Raw genomic sequence first — 18,930 nt, 5'->3', positions numbered from 1 at the left:
GTGCTAACCACTGCGCCACTGTGCCGCCCTCTTGTTGCATGTAAAATCTTGATGGCACAGGTTTATGTGGTTCAGTTGAAATAGAAAAAATAGATTGCAAACCTAAAACAGAAACAGAAAATACCGAAAAATTGTGTTCCAGTTCTGGCAAAAGGTCTACACACAATACGTTACCTGTCTTTCCTCTTTTAGTTGCTGACAGGTCTGCTGTACATTTCCAGCATTTTATGTCTTTAGGTAAATGTGTTGTGTATTGTGTATTGATGAAGGCAATGCCCCTTTAAATCAACTTAATGCAAAACCTAAAGTTCATGTTTTGTTTCTGTACATAAACTTTGCAACCATCAGAAAATAACTTCTGACTTTACATTAATCACACTTAGAAAACAAAAGAAAGAAAGCCAATATGACCTCTAATTGCCCTCCAGATCACCTCTTGAAATGTCTACTTAGAGCACCTTTTAGTCTTACAAGCACACACAGCTCCATCTTAACAGCAGAATAATTATGATACAATGTCTTTATAAAACTATGTATCCTCTGACTTATCATGAGCAGCATCACAGGAGATTCACTAGTGTTTGACAAAAAAGTACTAAACCGTTCGCCCTGATGGTTTGAAGAGAAAAATTTCTAGCTTGGTGAATGCAGGACCGAGAAAGCGAAATGCAACCTGTACACTATCATTTAAACTGGATTCTGCTTTTCTTTCAGTGTTTACCTCTTCATTTTTCTCCTTAAGATGCTTTGTAAGCTGCCTTCTGTCCGACTTGCCATTCTTCATGTTAGAGTCAGTGTATTAAGTTCGGCAGGCTGTCTCCATCAGAGGAGTCACAGCTGAGCCTATTCCTTTATTCACACATACACTTGCCAGTAGTAGCGAATGAGGGTCATTATCACTCCATCTCTATTCACCGTAGAGTCTCCAAAGCCAATTGTCATCCCACTAGTGTCCCAGGCAACTCATATCAACTAATAGTACCGAGCAGGGTCAAAAATGAGATCTTCTTGGGTTATAAGGCTTAGTTCCACACCATAAGGTGCTTTTAATAGTACTTTAGTAGCTAAATTCTAATTAGCTGCCATAAAATCAAGTATAACACAGTCTGTAAGCACCCTTAATGACAGAAGGAACACAAGTAAAAATCATAGAATTTGGTCACGAGAGACAAACTAGAGACCCTGACAAATATAATTTTAAATCTTGTTGCCATTTTTTCCTAATCTGGTTTTGAACAATTTATTATTGTTTAGGTTAGGGTAAGTACTGTCCCTCATCCATCAATCAGTTTATTTTGTCCCCCCCCCCCCCCCCACACCTCTCCTCTCCCCACTGCAGTGCTGCAGATGCTGACTCTTGCTGGGCCATTGTAGCACAGGTTCTGGCTGCCCTCCACTAATCTACATAAGTGTGTGAGCCTGGGAAGGTAATTCAGTTGTGGAAGATATCACAGCAGAACCTGACCATTTCTTACCAGACATCTTAATATCAAATCAGGATCCCAAGCTTATTTTGCCCTTCTTTACCAGGGGGAATTGAGATCTGCTATAGTAATCCCTAACCTCCCTTTCCTGCAGTTGGGAACCACTAGCTCAGGATCATAGCTGGCTGACATTTTTTTTATTGAGGAATACCAGCTGTAAATCACTGCAAAAGGCATAAAAACTAAGGCCCAAAGAACTGTATTGGAACATTATCATGTGAGCTTTAAACCTGTACCCCTGCATTGTAACGATACATACTATCTCATGATACAGATCAATAGAGTGCAAGTTAACTAGCTGGCTGGGTGGATATTAATCTGTATCAAGTCCTTATTCTGAACTTAGATAACTAGTGGGCAATATCTAAAGTAAAGCAAGTTGCAGAAAACAGTACAAGGCTAGAGGAAGAGGAAAAACTTGGCACTCTTTGCTATGAGCACTCGTTCCATTGGGCATTCCATTGGCAGTAGTTCTGATGAAAAATAGCACGACAAAGTGAAGGTCCTGACTGGAACCCATTTGATGGACAAGATGCAAGTTAGACATTTGCAAAATAAGTGGATCCCACTTATCTCTGTCTGGGCTTTTCAAAACTGAAGCCAAACTAAATTAGAGTTTGGAACTCACTGTATTTTCTCTTCATATAGACCAAGAGCCATGTGGTGTAAATGGATTAATAGACCAAGATTGGTTCTAACACTTCACTCAACCAAATCACATATTGCTAATGGTTTTGCTAATGATTGGGTGAGTGACTATACTAATCTCCAGAAGTCCTTAAAATGTTTGGCAGCCATCAGAATTCCCATAGTGAGGAAGAGGATTGTGACTTCTGTTCCATCTGGATGGGGTATCCCTTATTTAACTATTCTCCACCTTGTTGTACAGTATATTTGAATTTTGAAAAAAACAGTTTTAATAAAATGTAATGTTGTAATGGCTGAGAGATTAAATGCACTAGCTAGCGTGCTACTGAGCCACACATAACAGGAATCACCGCTTTTGGTCGTAGCTAAGTGAGCTTAAATCAGCTGGGCTGGTAGTTTTGATGGGCTCTCATTAACTCCAGCATCCCTGGGTTACAGATGGGAAAAGTCAGTCTGTCCATGCCTGCCTTCTTGGCCCCTCCCCCCCCCCCAAACTCCGATTGCTACCCAGTGATTGCTGTTGAAAAGTTCTTGTGCAGGAATTGGTTAAGAACGTGATCAAGGTTGGCTAGAGTGCTCACATCTTCATATAGCCTGTTGATCCACTTCCTGGGCTCACACGTGAAGAAGGGGTAAGACACCCGTGGCCTGCTGGGAGACCCAGCATGAGACGATGCCTTAAACAGAACAGGAGAGAAAATGGGGGAAGAGGATGGACCAATTTAACAAATACTGTTTAAAGTCTCTCCCTGTGTACCATTTGTTTTGATAAAATCCCATTGAAAGATGTCTCCTGTGTCCCAAAATGTTGGAAGGTTGGAGTGGCCTGCACTATAATTGATTCATTATGAGCCAATGTTGATCATGTTTGAGACAGATTCTGACCTGAGAGGAAAAAAAGGAATGGTTTGTAAAGGATTGAGATTGCCAAACAATTTTCTTCAAATAAAGCTGTTGTTTTTGGAGTGGACTGTTCGAGGAAAAATATAAGTCATTGTGAATTGCTGATCTAAGTTGTCCCTCTGTTGGAGATGTGTTTGTGCAGGCTGTCGCAGATTGCTGCAGGGATTTTGAAGGAGAGGGGCCCCTTTGACGGCAAGTCGTGTTCTGCCACATTGACAAGAATGGAAAAGTTTGTAAATTTACTCTGCTTTTCCCAACCTGCACAGGTCAATAAAAAGGGAATCCTGTCTGTAAATGTGTTCCAAAATGCTGGAGAAAAGTTTACCCCGGATTTCATTTCTGCATCTTGTCTTCAAAGCACCAAACGAATGCTAATTATCTGCATGATTTTTTTTTTGTTTTTTAATGAGTGCTTTTGGTTCAGATGACATTCATTTACTCAGGAGGGTCATTCAACATTGAATCTTTAAGCAGGATGTGAAATTGTGGAAAGACACATTCAAAAAAAGCTCATGTATGTTGAGTTTTAGTTAAGACAGGGTGGAGCCTCTCACAACCTAAGATTAATAGAAAAACGCCAGGACCACATGCAGGGTTTACAGGTGTCAGATTTTATCCCATTTTCCCTTTGCTTGGCCATCCTAGATCCTGAGCCAGTGGGTGGATAACCTGCTAATGGACCACTGCCAATGCTACTCTGAAGCCACCTATTAGGAAGTGTGCCAGACTGGGCTGTTGGGAAGAGAGGAGTGACTCTTTCCCTCCCCTGAAGGGGAATAGTGTGGCCAGTCATTACTACCATTTCCTCCTGCAAATGAGAATGGAATGAAACCATGGCAACACATTGGAACTTCTGTCTTCATTGTTAAACATTATTTTGTTTTAATCTTGAATGTCCTTGAATGTGTTGTCACCTCCCAAAGCTGTGCCCATCTTTCCCAGAACTCCGTGATTGAATCCTTCCAATCAGGTTTCCATCCCGCCACAGTATTGAAACAGCTCTTATCAAAGTCACAAATGACATCCTACGTGATTCTGACAAAGGTAAACTATCCCTCCTAATCTTTCTCAATCAGTCTGTAGCCTTTGACAAGGTTAACCACATCATCTGCTTCGAACGCCTTTCCACTGTCCTCCATCTGGGTGGGACTGCTGTCACCTGGCTCCCATTCTTAGCTATGTAATCATAGACAGACTATCACTTGCAATGGCTTCTCTTCCTGCTCCCGCACCATTACCTCTGGTGTTCCCCAAGGATTTTTCCTCAGCCCCCTCCTATTTCTCATCTATATGCTGCCGTTTGGTGATATCTTCCGAAAGCACAGTATTAGTTTTCATATGTAGACTGATGACACCCAGCTCTATCTCACCATCATCTCTCTTGACTTCTCCACTGCTGCTAAATTATTAGACTGCTCATCCAACATCCAGTACTGGACGAGCAGAAATTTCCTCCAATGAAGCCATTGTTTTTGGTCCCCGCTCCAAACTCCGTTCCCTAGCTACCGACTTCATTTCTCTCCCTGGCAACAGTCTGAGAATAAATGCATCTGTTCGCAATCGTGGTGTCATATTAGACCCCAAGATGAGCTTCTGACCACATATTCGCACCATCACTATGACTGCCTATTTCCACCTCCGTAACATTGCCTGACTTTGCCCCTGCCTCAGTTCAGCTGCTGCTGAAATCCTCCTTCATACCTCTAGACTTGACTATTCCAACTGACTTCTGGCTGGTGTCCCACATTCTACCCTCCGTAAACCTGGAGACTTCCCAAACTCTACTGCCCGTATCTTAACTTGTACCAAATTCCATTCCCCTTTGCTCGCTAACCTACGCTGTCTCCTGGTCAAGCAACGTCTTGATTTTAAAATTCTCATTTTGTTTTCAAATCCCTCCATGGCCTCGCCCCTAATCTCCTCCAGCCCCACAACATTCCAAGATAACTGTGCTCAACTACTTCTGGCCTCTTAGGCATTCCGATTTTAATCATTTCACCATTGGTGGCTGTGTCTTCAGTTGCCAAGGCACTAAGCTCTGGAATTCCCTCCCTACACCTCTCCGTCTATCCATCTCGCTTTCTTCTTTTAGCATACTCCTTGAAACCTACCTCTTTGTTGCTTTTGGTCATCTGACCTAATATGTGGCTCGGTGTCATGTCATATTGTTTTATCATGTTCCTGTGAAGTGCCTTGGAACATTTTATTATGTTAAAGGAACTATATAAATATAAATTGTTGTAATATAGATAAAGTTCAATGCTCAGCTACTTTATTTTCAATCTAATGAAAATAGCAGCTCTTTCCTGGGATGGTGATCTTTTTGTTACAATGGCTGATATTTTATGTTCATCTTTTGATATATTTTCCCCTGCAACTTCTTTGTCTTCCTCTGCCATGTGGCATCTATGATTGGGTGTGTCATTTGATGCCTGCTACCAAGCTTCTGAAAGTAGCTTATTGGAGATTTGCAGGAGTGACTCAGAATGTCCTTCCCTCCCTCTGAAAAAGGTGTCTGGCCTTTATTTAGCTCCTCCCTGTGGCAGTATGACAAGTCCAGAAGCAAACCAGGCCCAAACCAATGATATGCTCAAGGCTGATGCATCACCATAGTACCTGAACATTTTCCTAAGGTTCGTTGAAACTTATGTGATTTCACCTGGTGATAGGTTAATTTCCATAATCTGTAAATATGTTTCGAGCAAGTTTATAAATTACCCATCATGATCAGAGACTTTTTTTCTCTGAATTTCCTGAAGGCTGCATGTCGCGCTAGGAAATAATTCCATGAGCATCCTCTGGCAACCTTGCCCACTTGCCCCTTTTTCATGTGTGCACTTAACAAGTGCCAGGAGGCTATTCAACTGTAACTCCATTGAGCCTGATCTGGTCATAACTGAGAATCACATTGACACACTTTGCAGAAGGTATCGCTGGATAACGATTAGTGAGAATCCTGTCTTATGCTTCTTCTCTAGCCCAGGACATACTGGGACCAGTTGTAACACCACTACCACCTCAGCTGAAACTTGCTAAGATGACTAAACTAGGATCTTTGGATCAAAAGTATAAATAAAAACTATAATTTTCTAATGCATTTTGTAAATATTGTGACTGAGTATAATCTATTCCCTGATTCCTTGCTGTGGTATCATCATTATAATTGCAATATGGAAGGTCATTTGTACTGTTATTTATGGTATCAAGAATACAGATTAACTCTCACAGAGCTACAGTGTTAAATGACCCCCCTTTTTCCAGAATCAGGAGTGACCTGGGAGGTAAATGAATCTTCTCTTGGCATCACAACATTCTGAATCTTGTATCTTCATTCCCATAAGTCTTTCTGATGCCAGCTCTAGGCCATGTTATATCTCACACAGAATCGAACGCCATTACTGTTTCAGCGCATGGAGCCACCATCACCCACGCAGGAGATGGATCCAGGGCAGAATGCCTTACCAGAACCCCCGCACATCTCTGGAAATGGCCTGTAAGTTCCAATGTCAATGAATTATGTCTTAAAGCAGCTAAATCCATAGAATAAACACATTACAGGGATCACATGGTGTAGAATAAAACTGTCAATGGGACAGTGGATGGAACTCAAGCCCTTGGCAAAAACTCTTCAGAACAATTGTACAAGAAATCACTGGTTTTAAGTTGATCAGTATAACATATAAAGTACATGTTTTATTTTGGGAGTTTTTATCTGTAATTTACCCCTTTACTTTTTTTTCCCTTTCTCCCACCTCACCCCATTGGGTCTAAATAGTTCTCATGAGTCAGGAGGATGAGATGGTCTGACACCAATCAATCTCTATTGATATGACTGATATCACTATTTAGTTGAACCACTGGAAAGCACACTGACCAGTATGTAAAAGGAACTTCACTCTTACCATCCCCAATAGGTTTTTCAGAATCAGTCAAGACTGTGAATTGTACACAGGTCTCATAGTTGGGATTGGAATTTGTATCTGTGTTTTCTTGTTAGTATTGGGATACTCAATTCCAAAATTTAAAGGCACAAATAGAGGTTAATGAGTATGATTTAATGGCCATGACGGAAATGTGGCTACAGGGTGACCAAGACTGGGAACTGAATATTCAAGGATATTCGACATTTAGGAAGGACAGGCAAAAAGGAAAAGGAGGTGGTGTTGCGCTGATAATAAGGGATGGGATCTGTACAGTAGTAAGGGAGGATCTCAGATCAGAAGAACAAAATATGGAATCTGTTTGGGTGGAGCTAAGAAACAGCAAGGGGCAGCAAACATTGGTAGGAGTTGTTTATAGGCCACCAAACAGTAGTGGTAGTGTGGGACATGTTATTAATCAGGAGATCAGAGAAGCATGTAGCATGGACAATACAGTAATCATGGGTGACTGCAATCTGTATATAGACTGGATAAACCTAATGAGCACTAATGCTGTGGAGGATAAGTTTCTGGAGTGTGTTAGGGGTGTTTTTCTAGAGCAGTATGTTGATGAACCGACGAGAGAACAGGCTATTTTAGATCAAGTATTATGTAATGAGAAAGGGTTAATTAATAATCTTGTTGTAAAAGTACCTGTAGGGATGAGTGACCATAATATGATAGAATTTTGCATTATGTTTGAAAGTGAGGTAGTTCAAACTGAAGCTAGGGTGTTAAATTTGAACAAAGGAAATTATGAAGATATGAGGGGCAAATTGGCTGAAGTGGATTGGGAAAATATATTAAAAAGAATGACAGTACATAGGCAATATATAGTCTTTAAAGAATTATTATATAGTTTACAGCAACTATACATTCCTTCAAGGTACAAAAACCCCAAAAGTAAAGGCAGTCAACTGTGGATAACAAAGGAAGTTAAGGATTGTATAAGATTAAAAGAAAAGGCCTATAAAGTTGCCAGAAGTAGTAGTAAACCTGAGGATTGGGAGGATTTTAGAATACAGCAAAGGAGGACCAAGAAACTGATAAAGGGAGAATAGAATATCATTGTATATGAGCAAAAAACATAAAAACGGACTGTAAAAGCTTCTATAGGTACGTAAAAAGGAAACTTTTTTAGGGGGTAGGATCAGTAAGTTCGCGGATGACACAAAGATTGGCCGAGTGGTTAACAGTGAGGTGGAGTGTCTTAGGTTACAGGAAGATATAGATGGGATGGTCAAATGGGCAGAAAAGTGGCAGATGGAATTTAACGCTGAAAAGTGTGAGGTGATACACTTTGGAAGGAGTAATGTGACACGGAAGTATTCAATGAATGGTCTGACACTGGGATGTTCCGAGGAACAAAGGGACCTTGGCGTGTTTGTCCATAGATCTCTGAAGGCAGAAGGGCAGGTTAATAGGGTGGTGAAAAAGGCATATGGGACGCTTGCCTTTATCAATCGAGGCATAGATTACAAAAGCAGGGAGGTCATGTTGGAGTTGTACAGAACTTTGGTAAGGCCACAGCTGGAGTACTGTGTGCAATTCTGGTCGCCACATTATAGGAAGGATGTGATTGCATTGGAGGGGGTGCAGAGGCGATTCACCAGGATGTTGCCTGGGATGGAACATTTAGGCTACGAAGAGAGGATGGATAGGCTTGGGTTGTTTTCACAGGAGCAGAGAAGACTGAGGGGTGACCTGATCGAGGTATACAAGATTATGAGGGGCATGGACAGGGTGGATAGGGAGCAGCTGTTCCCCTTAATTGAAGGGTCAGTTACGAGGGGTCACAAGTTTAAGGTGAGCGGCGGGAGGTTTAAGGGGGATTTGAGGAAGAGCTTTTTTACCCAGAGGATGGTGACGGTCTGGAATGCCCTGCCTGGGAGTTTGGTAGAGGCAGGTTGCCTCACATCCTTTAAAAAGTACCTGGATGAGCACTTGGCACATCATAACATTCAAGGCTATGGGCCAAGTGCTGGCAAATGGGATTAGGTAGACAGGTCAGGTGTTTTAATGCATCGGTGCAGACTCGATGGGCTGAAGGGCCTCTTCTGCACTGTATTATTTTGTGATTCTGTGAACTTTTGGCTAAGACAAATGTGGGTTCATTACAGGCAGAGTCAAGAGAATTTATAATGGGGAATAGAGAAATGGCAGAGAAGCTAAATGATTACTTTGTCTCTGTCTTCACTGAGGAAGATACAAGAAATCTCCCAGAATTGGAGATCCAAGGGACTAGGGAGAATGAGGAATTGAAGGAAATTAGTATTAGTAAGAAGGTTGCATTGGAGAAATTAATGGGTCTGAAGGTTGATAAGTCCCCAGGACCTGATATTCTACATTCCAGAGTGTAGAAAGAGGTAGCTAGGGCGATAGTGGATGCATTGGTGATCATCTTGCAAAATTCTATAGATTCTGGAACAGTTCCTACAGATTGTAAGGTCGCAAATGTCACCCCACTATTTAAGAAATGAGGGAGAGAGCAAACAGGGAATTACAGACATGTTAGCCTTACATCAGTAGTAGGGAAACTGCTAGAATCTATTCTGAAGGATGTAATAAATGGACACTTGGATAATAATGATCTGATTGGGCACAGTCAACATGGATTTATGAATGGGAAATCGTGTTTGACAAACCTGTTAGAGTTTTTTGAGGATATTACTAACAGAATTGATAAAGGGGAGTCAGTAGACGTGGTCTATTTGGATTTTCAGAAGGCTTTTGCTAAAGTCCCCCACAGTAGGTTGGTTAACAAAATTAAAGCACATGGGATAGGAGGCAATATACTGACATGGATTAAGAATTGGTTAACAGGCAGAAAACAGAGAGTAGGAATAAACAGGTCATTCTAACATTGGCAGGCTGTGACTAGTGGGGTACCACAAGGATCAGTACTTGGGACCCAGTTGTTCACAATATATATCAATGATTTGGATGTGGGAACCAAATGTAATATTTTCAAGTTTGCGGATGACCCAAAACTAGGTGGGAATGTGTGTTGTGAGGAAGATGAAAAGCGGCTTCAAGGGGATTTGGACAGACTTAGTGAGTGGGCAAGAACATGGCAGATGGAATGTCATGTGGAAAAATGTGAGGTTATCCACTTTGGTTGGAGAAACAGATGTGCAGAGTATTTCTTAAATGGTAAGAGATTAGAATGTGTAGATGTACAAAGGGACCTGGTTGTCCTCATCAGTAAGTCAGTGAAAGCTAACATTCAGGTGCAGCAAGCAATTAGGAAGGCTAATGGTATGTTAGCCTTTATCACAAGAGGATTTGAATACAGGAGTAGTGACGTTTTGCTTCAATTGTATAGAACCTTGGTTAGACAGCGCCTAGAGTACTGTGTGCAGTTTTGGTCCCCTTACCTTAGGAAGGATATTATTGCCATAGAGGGAGTGCAACAAAGGTTCACCAGACTTGTTCCCGGGATGGCGGGACTGTCCAATGAAGAGAAATTGGGGAAACGGCCTGTATTCTCTAGAGTTTTGAAGAATGAGAGGTGATCTCATTGAAACCTACAAAATACTTAAAGGGATAGACAGGGTAGATGCAGCTAAGATGTTTCTCCTGGTTGGGGACTCTAGAACCAGGGGACACAATTTCAAAATAAGGGGGAAGCCACTTTGGACCGAGATGAGGAGAAATTCCTTCACTCAGATGGTTGTGAATCTTTGGAATTCTCTACCTCAGAGGGCTGTGGAAGCTCAGTCGTTGAGTATGTTTAAAGCAGAGATTGACAGATTTCTAAATACCAATGACATAAAGGGATATGGTGATAGTGTGGGGAAAAAGGCATTGAAGTGGATGATCAGCCCTGATCGTATTGAATGGCGGAGCAGGCTCGATGGGCTGAATGGCCTACTCCTGTTCCTATGTTCCTTTTAGGGATCGAATTTATATCTGAGTCTCCTAGTTTGGATTTAAACTCAGTTCCTAGTTAGTATTGTAATTTATATTTGGGTTCCTCGTTAGAATAATAGAGTTATAGAAATTTACGGCACAGAAGGTGGCCATTCGACCCATTGTGACTGTGCTGATGGAAGAGCTATCCCACCTAATCCCATTTTCCAGCTCTTGGTTCGTAGCCCTGTAGGTTACGGCACTTCAAGTGCATATTCAGGTGCTTTTTGAATGCGATGAGGGTTTCTGCCTCCTTCTTAGGAAGTGTGTTCCAGGTGCCACCACCCTCTAGATGAAACATTTTCTCCTCAACTCCCCTCTAATTCTTCCACAAAATTATTTTAAATCTAGTTAGAATTGGGATTTGTACCCAAGTTTCCTAGTTGGGACTGTGATTACTATTTCCACGTTGAACTTGAGAATCCAATTTTATTTGTTAATAATGCTGAACCCCATCCGATCAACGTTTCTAAATGTTCTCATTAGAGTAACTGGATTGGATACTCTTAAACAGTTGCATAGAATTTACAGCATTGAAGCAGGCCATTCATCACATTAGGTCTATGCTGGTTTTTATGCTCCACACTGGCCTTGTCCCACTAGCGTATGCTTCTATTCCTTTCCTCCTCATTTGTATAATCTAGCTTCCCCATAAATACATTGATACCGTTCACCTCAACCACTCCATGTGGTAGCGAGTTCCGCATTCTCACCACTCCTTTCTTTTTCCCCCAAGTTCTTTTCACATTCAATCCAACAATTGGTTGGCTTAATAATGTATAATAAATAATAATAATAGAAAGACTTTGTTGGATGAATAAGATTGTGATTCACAGTATTTTTCTATGTGGGAGGTGAAAGCTATGTTCTTTCTTACAGGAGTGAAGAAAAAAAATGCTGTTTATAGTAATGAAAATTAAGGTGTTGATGACATAATTGCTTAACAGTGACATTATATTAGTTTCAGGACATGCCCAGTAATATGCTTACACTGTGGCTGTGGCACTACAGAAAACATTCCAGCTGTTCCACAGTGTTTTAGAACAGGCAAAGCTACTGGTGCCAGGCTGCAAACAGCTTCTTAAGAATCATTTCTACTCAACAGGTTAACCTGAAATAGTAAACCTTTCCATTGAGATTCCAATCAGACAGTTAGATGTATGGATCAGACTAACTCTGAATCTCAGTCATAGAAACATAGAAAACAGGAGCAGGAGTAGGCCATTCAGCCCTTTGGGCCTGCTCCGCCATTCAAAAAAGATCATGACTGATCGTCTAATTCAGTACCCTATTCCCACTTTCTCCCCATATCCCTTGATCCCTTTGGTATTAAGAAATATATCTATCTCCTTCTTGAATATATTTAATGATTTGGCCTCCACTGCCTTCTGCAGTAGAAAATTCCACAGGTTCACCACCCTCTGAGTGAAGAAATTTCTCCTTATCTTGGTTCTAAATGGCATACCCCGTATCCTGAGACTGTGACCCCTGGTTCTGGACTCCCCAGCCATCGGGAACATCCTCCCTGCATCTAGCCTGTCTAGTCCTGTTAGAATTTTATAGGTTTCTATGAGATCCCCTCTCATTCTTCTAAACTCTAGTGAATATAGGCCTAGTCAACCCAATCTCTCATACGTCAATCCTGCCATCCCAGGAATCAGCCTAGTAAATCTTCTTTGCACTCCCTCCATGGCAAGAACATCCTTCCTCAGATAAGGAGACCAAAACTGCACACAATACTCCAGATGTGGTCTCACTAAGGTCCTGTATAACTGCAGTAAGACATTCTTGCTCCTGTACTCAAATCCTCTTGCAATGAAGTCCAACATACCATTCGCCTTCCTAACTGCTTGCTGCACCTGAATGCTTGCTTTCAGCGACTGGTGTACAAGGACACCCAGGTCTCGTTGCACCTCCCCCTTTCCCAACTATCACCATTCAGATAATAATCTGCCTTTCTATTTTTACAACCAAAGTGGATAACCTCACATTTATTCACGTTATACTGCATCTGCCATGCATTTGCCCACTCACTCAACTTGTCCAAATCACATTGGCGCCTCTTTGCATCCTCCTCACAGCTCATAGTCTCCCCCAGCTTTGTGAAGTCTGCAAACTTGGAAATGTTACATTTAGTTCCCTCACCCAAGTCATTAATATATATTGTGAATAGCTGGGACCCAAGCACTGATCCCTGCGGTACCCCACTAGTCACTGCCTGCCACCCGGAAAAAGACCCTTTTGTTCCTACTCTCTGTTTCCTGTCTGTCAACCAATTCTCAATCCATGCCAGTATATTACCCCCAATCCCATGTGCTTTAATTTTGCACACTAACCTCTTATGCGGGACCTTATCAAAAGCCTTCTGAAAATACAAATACATCACATCCACTGGTTCTCCCTTATCTATTCTACTAGTTACATCCTCAAAAAACTCCAGTAGATTTGTTAAGCATGATTTTCCTTTCATAAACAGGCGCGTATCCATTGTCTCTCGAGATAAGGAGGCCCAAAAGAAAGAAAGAAAGAAGAAACCCATGCTGACTTTGTCCAATCCCGTTTATGCTTTCCAGGTGTTCTGCTAGCACATCCTTTATAATAGACTCTAGCATTTTCCCCACTACTGATGTAAGGCTAACTGGTCTGTAATTCCCTGTTTTTTCTCTCCCACCTTTTTTAAATAGTGGGGTTAGATTTTCCACACTCCAATCTGTAGGAACTGCTCCAGAGTCTATAGAATTTTGGAAGATGACCACCAATGCATCCACTATTTCCAGGGCCACTTCCTTTAGTATTCTGGGATGTAGATTATCTGGCCCTGGGGATTTGTCAGCCTATAACCCCATTAATTTCCCTAGCACTATTTTTTTTACTAATACTGATTTCCTTCAGTTCCTCCCTCTCATTAGACCTTTTGTTTCCTAACATTTCTGAGAGGTTATTTGTGTCCTCCTTTGTGAAGACAGAACCAAAGTATGTGTTTAATTGTTCTGCCATTTCTTTGTTCCCTATTATAATTTCCCCCGTTTCTGACTGTAGGGGACCTACATTTGTCTTCACTAATCATTTTCTTTCCACATATTTATAGAAGCTTTTACTGTCAGTTTTTATGTTCCCCGCAAGTTTACTCTCATACTCTACTTTCCCCCGCTTAATCAACCTCTTTGTCCTCCTTTGCTGAATTCTAAACTGCTCCCAATCTTCAGACTTGCTGCTTTTATGCCTCCTCTTTGGATCTAATACTATCCCTAATTTCTTTTATAAGCCACGGTTGAGCCACCTTTCTGGTTTTAATTTTGCGCCAGACAGGAATGAATAATTGTTGTAATTCGTGCACACGTTCTTTAAATATTATCCATTGTCTATCCACAGTCAACCCTTTTAGTAAAGTTCCACAATCTACCATAGGCAACTCGCGCCTCATACCTTCGTAGTTTCCTTTATTTAGATTCAGGACCGTAGTTTTGGATTGAACTACTTCGCTCTCCACCTTAATGAAGAATTCTATCATGTTATGGTCGCTCTCTCCCCAAGAGACCACACACAACAATAATCCTTTCTCATTGCACAATACCCAGTCTAGGATAGCCTGTTCTCTAGTTGGTTCCTCAACATATTGGTCTAAAAAACCATCACGTACGCACTCCAGGAAATCCTCCTCCACAGTATTATTGCTAATTTGGTTTGACCAATCAATATGTAGATTAAAGTCACCCATGATTACAGTTGTACCCTTATTGCATGCGTCTCTAAATTTCCTGTTTAATGACATCCCTTACATCTCCACTACTGTTTGGGGGCCTAGAGACAACCTCCACCAACGTTTTCTGCCCCTTGCTATTTATTAGCTCCACCCATTCAGATTCCACATCATGATTTTCCAAACCAATATTCTTCCTCACTATTGCATTGATTTCCTCCTTTACTAACAACGCTACCCAACCTCCTTTCCCTTTTTGCCTGTCCTTCCTAAATATTGAATACCCCTGGATGTTCAGTTCCCATCCTGGGTCACGCTGCAGCCATGTCTCCATTATCGCAACTATATCATAACCATTTATATCTATTTGCACTGTAAATTCATCTACCTTATTGCGAATGCTCCGTGCATTAAGACACAATGCCTTTAGACTTGTCGTTTTAACATTGTTAGTCAAAATGACAGTGGATATTGCCCATTTTACATTTTGGTTTGCAGATTGCTAAAGTTGGCCTTAGTTCTCCCACGTAGGCACAGCTTATGCCAGGCAAGGCTTTTGCTTCTGATTCCTGTTCAGCGGCCCCCTGATGCAAACTACAGTTTTTTTTTATTCGTTCATGGGATGTGGGCATCACTGGCAAGGATAACATTGATTGCCCATCTCTGAGTATCCTTGAGGAGGTAGTGGGGAGCCACCTTCATGAACCACTGCAGTCCACGTGGTGTAGGTACACCCACAGCGCTGTTAGGTAGAGAGCTCCAGGATTTTGACCCAGTGACAGTGAATGAACGGCCGATATAGTTCCCAGTCAAGATGGTGTGTAATTTGGAGGGGAAATTGCTGCTGGTTGTGTTCCCATGCACTTGCTGCCCTTGTTCTTCTAGGCAGCAGAGATCACAGGTTTGGAAGGTGCTGTCGAGGGAGCCTTGGTGAGTTGCTGCAGTGTATCTTGTAGATGGTACACACTGCTGCCACTGTGCACCGGAGAATGTTTAATGTGTGTGAATATCAGGTAAAGACATTGTTGAAGCCAGCTGTAGTTTCCAACAGTCAGCAGACCTTTTGGTGCTTACTTTCTAAGCCCATGCGTAGAGACTGGCGATTTGGGCAACATGGCAAATAATTGTCACTGCCCATGGGATAATATTCCAGCATGAATTACAAAACGTGGAGGGGGATGTGGGGTCCGTGATTGTTGGGGGGCAGCAGAAGGAAGGCAAAAAAGATTCTGTTAAAAACCACAATCTTTTGAGATAATAGAGGATATAGGCAAACCAAAATGAAGTGATGCAATTTGTATCTGTGATCCACTTTGTGGTGGTTTCCTGTTTTTAACAATGCTATCTAAGAAGGCACAGAGGTGAGGTCTGATGAATCTCCGCAGGGCCCCAAGTCACTCTCCTAACCCTTGCAACAAATGGTTTCAAAGAAGAATGGGAAGAAACCTGTCAGCAGGCCCCTCAGCTGCAGACAGACCAAGAGAGAACGGAGAGAAAAGTACTCACACATTTTCCCTAAGAAGTTAAGAAAGCAGGAACAAGAAAAGACCATTCAGCCCATCAATCTCATTCAATCATGGTATACACTCTATTCATTCAGTCCACATTTAATCTCCTGTGAAAGGCCAGAATTCCATTAGCCTTTTTGATTATTTTTCTGTACCTGTTCATGACATTTTAATGATCTGTGTACCTGACCCCTCAGGTCTCTTTTGACCTCCACTGTTTCTGGCTTTGACCATTTAGAAAGTGCCCTGTTCTGTCCTTTTTGGGATCCAAAGTTGGCCTGAGCAGATATCAGTTGCAAAATATGCAAGAAAACGTTGCTGTGCTTGGCACTGACATCCCTCACCTTGATGAATCCACAGGAAATAAATCATTGCCCAGATGCACAGAGAGTGAATGAGGGGATGCTTCAGACTTCAGAAGAATTTGGGTGCCAGATGCAAAATAATTAGTAACTTTCCTGAAACATGATTTTTCACTCCTCTTTTCCTGCCCACTATTTGTCACTAGTAGTTACCCTGCAAAGCCTCAGTCAGAAGTGCCACCCCTCTTTAAATTACACGAGAATCTCCGCCCCACCCAGGTTCCAGCATTGCTGGAAGGGCAAACTACTGCTACTTGAAGCCATGTCTTCCTTTAATATGCCACTGGGTAGATGATGTCTAAGATGTTCTGCCTAGTATTGATTGCTGGCTTCTTCTTTGTGTATATGTCCTTATTAAATGCACAATTTCTCTTCCCAAAGCACGCAAGATGGGATTATGAAGGAAAGCCAATCTTGGGTCACAGACCGGGCTCAAAAAATGTCTCAGAAGACAGGGGCTTGGAGTCCTGAAAGAGGTCGATCGGAGGAAATAGAAGACACTCGGCCAAACTCTCAGGTATAAGTTGTCAAAACAAATCTCACAGTTTTATTGCTTGGGACCACAACAGTTAAGATGCTCACTTTATAATCCTGTGGTCGTGTGTTTCAATCCTGGCAAAAATTTGCTAGCCACAAATGTCCTGAATCCTGCCAGTTCTAGACTGGTTCATTAACAATAGTTTAAATGTTTTTTACTGACAGAATCAGAAAACACTGGCTTCTGCAGCCTTGTACATTCATATCATGTTCTTCTTCCCCTACAGACCATTTGTAGCCATATGTCAGGTTAGACACTCTGGAGCTTCCAACTGACAGCAATCTTGTTTCATAATGACTTAGCATCTGCAGTACCGTAGGCTTGAAAGTTAACTTCTAAAAGTAGTTTGAGACATTTTATTCTATTTAACAATTTAAAATGTAAATATTTAAACTGCTGCTAGTATTCCTGACTTCTTGAAAATAATTGTTAGTGTTTTTTATCTTATTTTGAGAATGTTATCCTTTAGGTCTCAAAAGGCTGCTCCAGAAAACTCCTCTGCCAATGCTGCTCTACAGGTGGCTTTGTGGAGTTGTGTGTAAGCTACAGGTAGAGCTTCATCCTCTGAGTTTCTTTTCCTCCCTGTTGGGAAGCATCTGTCCTTCCACACCATCCCACCACGTCCTGACAGCATGGCTGAGACTGGAAAGTTGGAACATGGGCAATCATGAATACCAGTGTACTGGAGCTCTGCTCATGGACTTTTGAAGGCACAAGAACTACCTATATCCATCTCAACTTTTTATTTGTTTCTTTCTTATTTTTCACCTTTTAGCTCCAACAAATAAACCATTTCCCAGCTGAGTGGCCCGATATTTGACCTGCTAGCCAGTCCCTGCTAGTGCCATTCTGTAACTGGACTCATTCTGTGGTGGTTGTATTTCGTACGTGCTTTATATCACCCTGGGCTCTTTATGTAAGCCTCAAAGTAGGTAGATGTCTTTTTTGAGGAGATTACCAGTTTGAGAGCCAAAATCTCATCAATTAACCTGCTGGCAGTTATCCAGTTAGGTATTCTAGTTCTATATTAAACAGTTCACCACAGTGAATTACACCTAAAACTCTCCAGGGTATTTGTTCTTTAATAAAGGAAGTACATTTATTTAGCACCTTGTCACATCCCTTCACCTAAAGTGAGTTACTTTGAAATGCATTGACTGTTGTTATGTAGACAAGTGTGACTGCTCCCTTATACAAACAACAGGATGACTGTTTTCTGCTGTTAATTGAGACAGAAATATTGGTCAGGATAATATTCATATAGTTAAAAATTTGTAATTTATTTTGTTCATTTGCCACCATAAGGTGTACATGCTGAGCACAGGAGAGACGGTCGGTGAGGTAGGGGAAGGGACAATCAGCATTAAGACTGTATGGCCTAAAAGTACACAACAATACATCATTCCATTTGGATCAAGGTGCTGTGCCACAGTCTAGCCCTTCAGATCTTTTCAGCAGCAGATCATGAAACATAGTATATTTTATGTTATATGCCACTTGGAGATCACCCATGGTGTTATTCGGGGCGAGTCAGAGGATACTCTGTTTTATATTGGGTATAATAAACAAAACATGATGGAGATAGTGTGACAGCAAAATGTTGCAAGAGCAAATGTGATACTTATAGAAAGTGAATGGTTTATTAAAAAATCTATAATATATTAAAAAGCTTATGTCTGTATGCACTTCTTGTAATTTTTTTTCGTTATAAATTCCTATGGCAATGTTTATAATGGAAAATGCCTCAGTAAACTTGTCATGTTGGAATTACATTCTTCCACTAGAGGAGGGACTGCATCACGTATACTGTGGGGAATAAAGGGGATGGGGGGGAAGATGTAATTATAGTCCAAAATGTTTACAGAGGCATTTTCCATTATAAGTGTGGACACAGGAATTATAATGGAAATATCAAAATAGGGACAGAATGTATGATTTTAAATATGGGGACTGCA

The 18,930-nt window shown here is 41.4% G+C and overlaps 1 protein-coding gene across 1 annotated transcript in view; it reads left to right on the top strand.

Moving 5' to 3' along the window:
• Window positions 1-18,930, top strand: part of LOC137355764 (voltage-dependent P/Q-type calcium channel subunit alpha-1A-like) — a 644,715-nt gene that overhangs the window by 567,708 nt on the left and 58,077 nt on the right. The window contains exons 44-46 of the mRNA XM_068021264.1: window positions 6,419-6,507; window positions 10,383-10,406; window positions 16,819-16,954. Coding sequence (XP_067877365.1) covers window positions 6,419-6,507; window positions 10,383-10,406; window positions 16,819-16,954 — 249 coding nt within the window. The remainder of the gene's footprint in view (window positions 1-6,418; window positions 6,508-10,382; window positions 10,407-16,818; window positions 16,955-18,930) is intronic.

Source organism: Heterodontus francisci, chromosome 43 (assembly GCF_036365525.1).
Source record: "Heterodontus francisci isolate sHetFra1 chromosome 43, sHetFra1.hap1, whole genome shotgun sequence".
Classification (NCBI taxonomy): domain Eukaryota; kingdom Metazoa; phylum Chordata; class Chondrichthyes; order Heterodontiformes; family Heterodontidae; genus Heterodontus; species Heterodontus francisci.
The sequence above is the reverse complement of the archived record's forward strand: the minus strand, read 5'-3'. Positions and strand labels throughout refer to the sequence as shown.